Consider the following 11977-nt stretch of genomic DNA (forward strand, 5'->3'; position numbering starts at 1 on the left):
AAAGAAGTTTTGTTGGGCTCATTAACTCTCTTTTACACTGTTTCTCTCTCCATAGATGCTGCCAGTCCTGTTGAGTTTCCACAACACTTTTGGTTTTTATTTCAAATCATTAGCATAAAATAAAACAAACGTAATCAGTATAGGCCCACAGGGTCTGTTTCCATGTTGTACATCTCTATGACTCTAAGTGCATCTCTGCAGACCTGGAGGAGAACTGCCCACTGCAGCATGGTTTTCCCTTTCTCTGATGTCAGTTTAAACTTGCAGTCACTAACGGCAATATTTCTGATAAGCAGCAACTGTGATAGCAGAAAAAAACTGGCAAAGATTGAATCACATTGAGTATTCAATCAGCTTCCCCTGCCCATTTATCATTTCCGAGCTGAAAATGTGTTGCTGGAAAAGCGCAGCAGGTCAGGCAGCATCCAGGGAACAGGAGAATCGACGTTTCGGGCATAAGCCCTTCTTCAGGATTCCTGAAGAAGGGCTTATGCCCGAAACGTCGATTCTCCTGTTTCCTGGATGCTGCCTGACCTGCTGCGCTTTTCCAGCAACACTTTTTCAGCTCTGATCTCCAGCATCTGCAGACCTCACTTTCTCCTCATTTATCATTTCCACCAGCACAACACTGAACCTGACATTCCACAAATAAATAATTAGCTTCTCGTGATCAGTGAGAGTTGTTAGCAGTAATTATTAACTTAATATGCTTTTAAGAGCTCAGTCACATTTCAATCAACAAGATGTAATCTTTTCAAGGGTTTTTTTTTGCAGTGAGATTATTAGTGTAAAAATGAAAGTTCTTGTCAGATCATAAGATTTTCCAATTTTTTTCAGCCTTGGGGTGTTTCAATAAAATATTCTCTGGAGAAGTGTAGAATCACTAACAGCAGCTTCTGGAGTTCTACATTATATTTCACACATGTTCAGTTTCAGTCAACATACCAGCTAACATTGACAGGTTTGCCATCATTACCACTGCAATTTCCATGCCATTATATACATGAAGTTAACATTTACCCTTGAACAAGGAGATATTGATGGTTCACAACTAATAAATCAATCTAAATCACACATTCTCAATGTTGGTTAAGAAAACCCATCCCTTGCTCTAATTCAAAGTTGCTAGGTGCTAAAACCCTTATATTTTATATCTAAAGCAATCAGGACACTGTTTAAATATCACTATTTTACAGTGAAAAATATCACTATTTTTCTTTCCTCCTATTCCACTTTGATAAAATTCCATCATCATTCCTTTCCAAGCTGGCATCAATGATTTTTTTTCTGGCCACCTCACACAGGCAACTGAATTAATAGGCATTTCTAATCAACCAGTTCATAGATGTTATGACACACTTCTGAAACAGGTGGGCCTTGAACCCTGGCCTCCCGGATTAGAGTTTGGAACACTACCACCATCTTTGCTTCTAACTGGATTACAGTGTCACTATATTACTCCTGATTTATAACAATGACCAATGAAAATAATCTCACAGACACAAGTGAGATGATACTAATTTTAGTTTGGTTGCTTTTAATAATCACTATTCATAAAGAACTAAAGTCATTACATATCGAAGACATTGAGCATAGGAGTTGGGATTAGATTACTTATAATGTGGAAACAGTCCCTTCGGCCCAACAAGTCCATACTGACCCTCCAAAGAGCAACCCACCCAGACCCATTCCCCTACATTTACCCCTTCACCTAACACTATGGGCAATGTAGCATGGCCAATTCACCTAAACTGCACATTTTTGGACTGTGGGAGGAAACCTGAGCACCCGGAGAAAACCCACGCAGACACGGGGAGAATGTGCAAACTCCACGCAGACAGTTGCCTGAGGCGGGAACCCGGGTCTCTGGTGCTGTGATGCAGCAGTGCTAACCACTGTGCCACCGTGCCACCCATGTTATGTTGCAGCTATAGAGGACATTGGTGAAGCCACTTTTACAATACTGCATACAATTCTAGTATCCCTACCACAGGAAGAATGTTGTGAAAATTGAAAGGGTGCAGAAAAGATTTACAAGGATGTTGCTGGGACTGGAGGGTTTGTGCTACAAGGAGAGACTGAATAGGCTGGGACTTCTTTCTCTGGAGAGTCAGAGGCTGGTATAAAATCACGAGGGGCAGGGATTGGGTGATTAGCCAATGTCTTTTTCCCATAGTGAGGGGAGTCCAAAACAAGAGGTGAGAGGGGGAAAGACTTAAAAAGGACCTAAGAAATAACATTTTCACGTAGAGGGCGGTGCTTGTATGGAATAAGCTTCCAGAGGAAGTGGTGGAGGTGGCTACATTTACAATATTTACAAGGCATCTAGATGGGTATATGAAGGATTTAGAGGGATATGGGCCAAATGCTGTCAACTGGAACTAGGTCAGATTGAGATAACTGGTTGGCATGGACAAGTTGTACCGAAGGTCTACTTTCCATGCTGCATGACTTGGTGACTGCATGACATTTCTAAAATAAAATCACAGCAGACAAAAAAATACAAACTATCATAACTTCAAGATATAAGAAGTACCTGTGAGGGAATATAACAGAAAATCATGAGAGTTCATTAATACTGGGAAATTTCCTTGCAAACACTGCATAGAACAAACATAGTCCAATACAGCAAGCAGAAAGAAGGAATAGATAGGAACTAATGTATTTTGTTAAAGTGGTAAACTTGCAAAATCTGAGCTGCAGGGCCTACTGTCAGCACTTAGGGATAATATTCTTCTGTTGCTGAAAACATTTGACAGTTCACAATGTTCTGGTTCAATTATGTACACACTTAAGACACTAATATATATTGCTACAGATAAAAAACAGCATTTTAAGATTGTTTTTTGGATCAGCAGCTGTTTGCACACGTTAGCCCAAAACTAATTGCTCAAAATGTGCTCAGTTCCTAGAAAATATGAATAAACAATTTAACAGTCAGTTAAAGTTACACTGAATCCTGCCCAAATTTTAGATGCTGCTCTGCAGCTTTTAAACATAAACAGCCCTTTCAAATTAAAGTGACAATGATCCAACTCGATCGTTACGTTTAAAGATGCTACACAGTCTGTGGTAATTAGTGGTTCTCAGTCAATCGGGAATCTTTTCTGATCAATTTTGAAGACTGTACTGAAGATTTGGATTTCACATCAATAATATGCTGAGATTTTGCTTGGCTGAGTATTTTTAGAAATGGGGTATGGAAAGGAAATGGTTTCACCTACAATTATTCGCTCTCTTGAAATAAATTGGATGGACTCCATGAAAATATGAATTCTACCCAGGTTGAGCAAACAACAAGATTACGTAAATATTTCTACAGTTTCATTCTTTAATATGAGTGTGATTGATAACACAGCTGCTCAAATGTAGAAGGCTTAATGCAAGCTGCTGAAGAAAATACTAAAATGTTTAAATTGTTCTATCTGGAATTATATTGATTAACACTCTCAGGTTTTCTCATACGAAGAACATCCATCTGTTGTATGGAATTCTGCATGCAAAGGCAAACTTGCAGATATGAGTAACAATAGAAAAGTAAGGTTCTTGAGAGTGTTGAGTTGACTCAAGTATGATAAAATTCTCAATGGAAAATTAAGTTGAAATGAATCCTGTGTGGTCCATTCAGTGTGCCATTGCCTGACACAACCAAGTCTAAGGAACTTCAGACATTGGATTGTTGACCAGCTAACCTGTTCATTGATAATACTTGGAATGACCTGGTCAACACAGCTCAGAGCTAATCACAGAGCATTGGATAGCTTTTACAATTCGATATCACAATGAGTGAACTAGTTCTGAACAAGTAATGGCAATGAATTCAGTAATGAATAGTTCAGTAATGAATAATTTGTAAGTTTTTTTTAACTGGGTGAATTCTAACTTTACTCTCACTCATTATTGTGTGGCCCCAACCCTTAGCTTTTGAAGTTATGGACTTTAAGTAATTTGGGAATGGCTAAATACTCAATGTTAGGCCAAACAGAAAACGTCTTGTGTAAATTTCTCGGCAACTTGACTTGGAGGCCCTTAAAGAATGGCTTGTGCCAAAAACCTCGTTGGTCATCTTGATTAATTGGGTCAATAGGCTGAGGAGTGGCAGGTGGAGTTTAAGTTGGATACACATGAGATATTGCATTTTGGTAAAAGAAAGTAAGGGCAGGACTTTTACAGTTAATGGTAGGACTCTGGGTAATGTTGTTGAACAGAGAGACCTAGGAGTTCAGATTCATAATTCTTTGAAAGTTCCATCAGAGGTAGACAGGGTGCTTAAGAAGGTATTGAGCACGCTTGCCTTCATTGCTCACACCATTGAGTATAGGAGTTGGGATGTCATGTTGAAGTTGTACAGGATGTTGGTGAGGCCTCTTATGGAGGTTTGTGTGCAGTTCTGAATGCCCTGTTATAGGAAGGATATTATTAAACTGGAGAAGGTTCATAAAAGGCTTACCTCGATGTTTTTGAGAATGGAGGGTTGGAATTATAAAAATAGATTGAATAGGCTGGAACGTTTTTCACGGGAATGTAGGAGGTTGAGATGACTTTATAGAGGTTTATAAAATCATGAGGGGCATAGAGGTGGATACAGTTGGTGAGTTTAAAACTAAGGGGCACATTTTTAAGTGAGAGGAGAAAGGTTTAAAAAGGACCTGAGGGGCCACTTATTCACAAAGGAGAGTAGTTCATATATGGAATGAGCTGCCAGGAAAAGTGGTAGATACAGGTACCATTACAACATGTAAAAGGTATTTAGACAGTACATGAACAGGAAAGATTTAGAGGGAATTGGACCAGGTTTAGTTTGGGAAACTTAGCTGGCTTGAAGTCGGACCAATGTCTGTTTATGTGCTGTTTGACACTAAAACTTGAGTTATTAAATTGTTTTTTTTCCCCCTCTATTCATTCACAGAATGAGGACATTACTGGCTAGGTCAGCATTCAGGTATTGCCCATTCTTAATTTCCCAAGGGCATTGAATCATATTGCTGTGGGTCTGGAGTCACATGATGGCAGTTTCCTTCCCTTAAGGGCATAAATGAACCAGATGGGTTTTTCCCGCATCATTAGACTCTTAATTCCAGATTTTTATTGAATTCAAATGCCACCATCTGCTGCGGCAGGATTCAATCCTGGGTTCACAGAAGATTACCTGAAGCTCTGGCCTAATGTCCAACAACAACACCACTAGGCCATCACCTCCCCTATTTGTGACCTTAACAACAAGTAGCAAACAACTCATAGTACTGTTAATATTGTTAAAAGCCCAGAGTCTGAAATTAAGTTGAACTGGTTGTTAATCTAAGTCGTTTGATTTGATCTCCTTTCAAGCAAGGTGCTCTGCAAGGCCTGTAAGTTTGGAAAACCCCATTCTGAGGACACTTCATCCCCTTAAATACATTTTGCCAGCTTTAATAGAAAGTTTGATAAAACATGGAACTTTTATATGAAAGCCAAGAGAAAAGAAAATAATTCAGAACCATAGTAAAATGTCCTTCCAGATCATGGCTAATATGTCCCTTCCCTAAAACTTGTATTTAAACTGTCAACGGGGTATACAAAGCATAAATGGCCACATATTATTGACATATTCAAATAGAGTATGCCAGTGAAGATTAGTGATTCTGAGACAAGTTTAGATTAATCTAATTTGGTTTTCTTTTAATCAAATTTACTTTTTCTTTTCACCATTCTTAAGTCAACCAATCAGGATTTTCATTTTGCTTATAGCAATAAACCAAATACTTTCTTGATTGGAGAATAGTTTTTATGTGGATTAAGCACCACACCCTTAAAAAAGATTGACGTATGAAAGAATAAAAGTTGCTGTCAGCCATCACGAACAAGAAACAGTTTGAAAGATCAGCATTCACCTAAATTGCTTCACTTATCAATGCTGCTGAATAAATGAGCAGATTCAACTGTTCAAGACCGAGTTGAATGTGCATGAATTTGTTTTTCACTTGTGAGAAAGATTTACTAGAAAAGCCGATTAATACTCTCAGCCTACAATAATCTACATTAGCAGATGAAAGAGCATTAGGAGCAATTTGGAATTAGCTTAGTTTTCTGATTAAATAGATGCCAAATCTCACTGAAAATAATTAGCACCAGGAAGTACTGGGGTTCAAAGTAATTGAAAAAATATGTTTCTTTCCCATCAAAAAACATACAGACACCCAACCACCCACCCACACCTGGCTTCAAAATTATGACAACATGTTGATCATTATCACAAGGCTTGCCACCTAGTGGTAGATTTACAAAAGCATTTGTTATTTTCCCACAGATACTCAGAGTCAGAATCACATAAGTGACTCCAATGAGATTATTGCTTCTCCTCTCTTTAAACATGCATAATGTAAAATTGATTCAAACCACCTATATGTTTCAATTTCTTCCCCCCAAGTCAGCAACCTTAAACTTTTTAGAATTGGATTAAATGATGTGTTTGAAAATAACAATTGCAAATTGGTCAATAACATTAGCATGTAAATATAACACCACTGCAGCAAAATATTACAAGAGTGATAATCTGAAAAATAAAGTAAGCAGAGACCTATCAACTGAAGTGAACTGTTGTTAGGCTCTGAGTTTGTTACAGTATTTAGACTTTTATAAGAAAGACAGAAATGCTCCATAATTAATTTAGTGGACCGAATGATCTGTTTCCATACTATGCAGCTCTATGACTCAATGACAACTTTCTAGTTCATATTCCCAAGTTTAGTAAGCACCAGATGCCAAGTGTGTGATTATACTACAGATCTATAGCTGGTGCAGCACAATTTATGGAGCTGAGTGCAGTCTTAGATGGAATTCACACTGTAAAATTAGTGGTAATTTGTTTCACATTGCTGTGACAGCTCCAAGTGTATTCAGAATCATTTTACTTCAAAGTTGTTGCTATAAAAATGTGGAACATGCTTGATATATTTTATAAACTAAATGATATCGCACATTTTAATTGGAAAAATGAAAACTTTATCTACAAAAAGTCATTTTAATGTATTTTCAATAGCTCAACACTATATTTGGAACTAGACAGATGACTTGTAATGTCTTATTCATGTCAGTACTTTAGTATGTTCCCTGTGGAACTGACTGGGGACAACTTCAATCCTTCAGAACAGGTAGTTCTACTTCCTTACATTTCCAGATTTCAAGGTTAAAACATTGTTGCCACAACAGGTACTGTCCAACAAACTCTCATGCAGATTCATTTAAACACTCAACATTCAAAAAGGAAGGACACCAAGATACCACACAAACAGGAGCATTAAATTCTGGACAGTCCATAACCGATTATTTGGTTTAAGAATACTCCACAGTGTGACAAAGGAGAAAACACCACCTAACCATTCTATCAGCCACCTTTGACATTGAACAGCATTTCACGTCCTTTCCCTCATGCTTTTCCTTCGGGATTTCTGAAATATATCCACTCGGTATTGATCCACTATAATCTATGGCCAGCTCAAGTTAATAATTAAGCCAATTAACTGAATTTAGGTTGTTCATTTTCAATGATAGTCCTTGCACAGAACATAAAATACGAAAACAAGGGATATTAATGAATAGTCCGAGATAGCGAGAAATGTTTCAAACTACAGAACCCAATCCTATAACATAAGTACATATTTTAGTAACCTCCCATATCCTATCCAATAATATCAATTTGGATGGTTTAGCTAATTTAATATAATACTTAGAAACAGTAATCTGAGGATAAAATATTTGGCAGGTCCTCAAAACAAATTAAAACATTCTGTACAGTAAGACACGTCTGAACGTTCTATACATTGAAAGGTTAGGACACGTATACTCTCATTACAGGTATATGATCTCATAAAATAATAGTCTGGCTTTTTCCAGAACTTGCAATGCTCCTGCATGTGCAGGCAGGGCTGGGCAGTGTGTGCTACCCAAACATAGCTGTACAAAGTGTCAGAGCCTGAGAGGTCAATGACATTCAAAACCAAACACTCTGCCTCTGTGCACACCACCAGCACCACATTCTCAAGCCAGTCAATGTGGCATTGCAGGATTCAGCTCTGTTTTAACCATTAGAATCTCTTGCTTCTCTGGCCCCCTCCAGGTGCAGCCTTCAGACCAGGTATTCCAGCATTTCCTATTTCCCAGCTCTTTCTCCTTCCCACCAAGTGGCTAAAACTTATGGCTGATCGCTCCTCCTCCTCCTCCTCCTCACACTTTCTCTGCTCAGTCTGGCAAACTAAATTCTGCTTTCTATATGCAACCCTAGCCCATGTATAGCCCCTATATGTACAGTGGTATATATGAACATATATGTACAGTGGCGTTCACATTGGTGGAGTAAACTAGAATGTATAGTGGGTGGTTAATTGATACCTGCACACTCCACACCCACATTGATCTGGCAACTTAGAGCAGCTGAAAAGGGATAATACATTGTTAGCATTTTGAAATCCGAAAACACTTCAATAAATGCTGCTTGGATTCAGAGGTCTTTTGAAAGAATGCAGATAGTGCTAATTTCCTTCAACTTAACTCTTGAAGCTTATTGATGAGATGTCTTGTTGAATTCGCCTTTGAAAATGATGATCTCGTCAGAGTACAATATATAGTTAAACACTTTAATAAAGTACATAGTTAAACACTTTAATATCATTTATATTCTTGTAATCACATTCCCGCATTTCTGACAGAACTGTCTGACACTACAGTAACATTGTGAATTCTTAAACTGTTAGCAAATAGAAACAAGTTGAAATTCTTTTATTTGTTCCTATTTAGACAGCACAGCTTTCAATGTCAATTGTCTAACTGACACCTCAGCAGAGTCCCACTCAGATTAAGATTTGAATCATATCCCAGGTAAAATCTCCACTTATGTCTCACATAGGCTATAAGGCGTATGCTTTCACCGAATGTGGAGTTTAGAGTTGCCCAAAGTGATGTAGATCAGTGTAGCCCAACAAGTGAATATTGATATGGCAGCAGGAAACCCAATTAAAATGGAATCACTTATGAGATGGAATCTGGGATTTATCATTCTGATAATTGAGCATGTTCTTTCCATCTTTAACACCAAATCAACTCCTGCCTCACTGAATTCACAAGTCTGTCTTTACCGCGTGTGTCTGCGGTTGTAGGTGGTGGTTGTTTCGAGTTGCGTTCTATGCACAGTATTCCTTGGGCTGTGTGCCTCTGTTTGGGGGTCTGCTCTGGCTGACTGTATGTTTCTGTTGTTGTATAAAATAAGCTGTCGAGCGCACTCTTTCGAACCATACTGTGATATCCAGGTAACTTTAGCCAACTGCAGCTCCGCGATCCTCAGACAGAGCTGAGAGAACAGGCTCAGGCACAATGCTTTACAGACTCGAAGTGAACTGAGCACGGAACCTAATCCTCTTTTATCTCGTGAAAGCCTACTCAAATAAACATTCCTTTTGGCGAGTTAAATACTATCATCCACCATTTTTACAATCGATCTAGAGGGAAAAGTATTCAAGTATGTACTCTATGTTTCTATCCTATGCGAGTGTAATCACTTTCGATTTTAATGACATTTTTTCTACAAGTGCCTGAATACAGAATTTCACTTACCAAGAGGGCAAAAGGCAATCCCATCGCCAAAAGAAACATCAGACTGAAACTTGGCATCTTCATTTTGCCTTATCTTTTACTCCCCGCAAATGAAAGCCTCTTTGACAATTTGTGAAGCCGCCTCTAACTGAGTGAATCTCACAGAACTCCCGACTAATGTAGTTCCCAGCTTCTAGCGTCACTGCCGAGCCAACACTTTACCGCCCACACCACACAGGAGACAAGTTCTGTACTGCTCTAGCCTCCAGCAAACCTGGCAGAGTGTATTAGTCACCTGGACGAGGAAGTTAAAATTGTTCATTCCTTTTGTGTTAAATTCTACCTAGCAATTTGCATTGCTTTAAACAAATAACAAAGTCATCTTTTGCATGTATACTGCTAGTGTTATCATTCAAATCTGCTTTAGCTTTTTGATTTGAATTTTGTTTTATTAGGAGCGCCTTAATTTTGGTTGTATCTTTCAGAAAAGTTATGCAGTTAACTCTGGTAAAGCCACGGTAACTTTGTGGAAATGAAGTTCAAAGACAACATTTGATTGTTGATCAGAGATAAGCAGTGTGGTGCCTTTTTTATTGCTATATTTAGCTGTAGACTCAGAAATCATATCACGGAATAAAAGAGAAGCAATGGCCTAGTGGTATTATCACTGGTTATAGACTCTCTCAAATATCTACACTGTATCACTCTAGGAACCTTGTATGTTCCTATAAAGTCGCCTCTCATTCTTCTACACATTAAGCCCAACCTACTCTCCTCATAAAGTGGGGGAACACTTCAGCGGACAAGGAAATTCAGCCTTGGATCTTCAGGTGACCATCCACCAAGGCAGACTTCGGGATACATAACAACGCAGAGTGGCCAAGCAGAGGCTGAAAGCCAAGGTACCCATGAGGATGGCCTCAACCGGGACCTTGGGTTCATGTCACGCTACAGGTATCCCCACTATAGTATACACTCTCTCAGACATGCCCATGGTCACACTCACACAGACCCTCTCATACACACACACACACACACACTCTCCCTCCCTGACACACAGACTCACACATATACGCTTTCCCTCTTCCTCACACACACAGTTAAGTCTATGGGGTAAATTTACATTTGTATTTGCAAATACATTCTATTTTGTTCAAAAAGCACACAATCTGTAGGCAGTCAGTCAATATAACATGTTATAAATTTATACTTTGGAAATAGAACCAGTCTGACTCAAGGTTGGATACAGACAGACTCTAACCTCACACCTTTAATGCATTGTCTGAGCTGAGATGTCATCTTTTTTATATAAACCCTTAAGTTTTCTTGGAACTATGATGAAAGAAATTCTGGGATTTACATATTAATCAATCGAAACTTGCAACCCATTTTAAGTGATCAAAGACATAACAGCAATCTAGATTTAAATCAACTAGGTAAAAACAATGACTGCAGATGCTGGAAACCAGATTCTGGATCAGTGGTGCTGGAAGAGCACAGCAGTTCAGGCAGCATCTGAGGTGCAGGAAAATCGACGTTTTGGGCAAAAGCCCTTCATCAGGAATACATGCAGAGAGCCTGAAGGGTGGAGAGGTAAGTGAGAGGAGGATGGGGGTGGGGAGAAAGTAGCATAGAGTACAATAGGTGAGTGGGGGAGGGGATGAAGGTGATAGGTCAGAGAGGAGGGTGGAGTGGATAGGTGGAAAAGAAGATAGGCAGGTATGACAAGTCATGGGGACAGTGCTGAGCTGGAAGTTTGGAACTGGGGTGAGGTGGGGGAAGGGGAAATGAGGAAACTGTTGAAGTCCACATTGATGCCTTGGGATTGAAGTGTTCCGAGGCGGAAGATGAGGCGTTCTTTCTCCAGACGTCTGGTGGTGAGGCCACCAGGGATATATTTCCCTCCTCACCCCTTTCTGCCTTCCACAAAGACCGTTCCCTCCGTGACTGCCTCCAGCTCAAGCACGCAAAGAAAAATTTATTTGATGCCAAAGGGGAAAATATGTTTAAATGTTTATGCTTAAATTTTAAACAAGAGCCAATGAAACCTAAGTAGATTTAATTTGTATTGAAAAAATAGAAAAAGATTGCTTGAGAAGAAATTATTGACCATGAATGAAACACATCAACACAACAATACTGCTGAGGCTATATATAAAATATAATCTCAAGTTTGTTGTTAATTAACAAACAGTGAAATTCAGAAGTGATCTTGGTGGAACATTTTTAGGAGAGGTCACAGCACAGAAACAGATAAGTTGAATAGTTTTAAGTGTGACTGTGCTGAAAGTCTGCAGTCGTGAGTAGATTGGGTTCTTTCTTGATTGTATGCTTTATTGAGATATGTCTCTTAATTAAACGTAAACATATAAGCATCGAGTATTAAGTTAATCTGGAGCAGTGTTTTGTAGAA

At 38.8% G+C, this 11977-nt stretch overlaps 1 protein-coding gene across 1 annotated transcript in view; it reads right to left on the bottom strand.

The window, feature by feature from the left end:
• The window catches only part of LOC122540706 (syndecan-1-like), a 51522-nt gene extending 41708 nt beyond the window's left edge, over positions 1–9814 (bottom strand). The window contains exon 1 of the mRNA XM_043676825.1: positions 9586–9814. Within this exon, the coding sequence (XP_043532760.1) occupies positions 9586–9648 (63 nt within the window). The 5' untranslated portion in view covers positions 9649–9814. The remainder of the gene's footprint in view (positions 1–9585) is intronic.
• Positions 9815–11977: the final 2163 nt, after the last annotated feature.

Source organism: Chiloscyllium plagiosum, chromosome 3 (assembly GCF_004010195.1).
Source record: "Chiloscyllium plagiosum isolate BGI_BamShark_2017 chromosome 3, ASM401019v2, whole genome shotgun sequence".
Taxonomy (NCBI): domain Eukaryota; kingdom Metazoa; phylum Chordata; class Chondrichthyes; order Orectolobiformes; family Hemiscylliidae; genus Chiloscyllium; species Chiloscyllium plagiosum.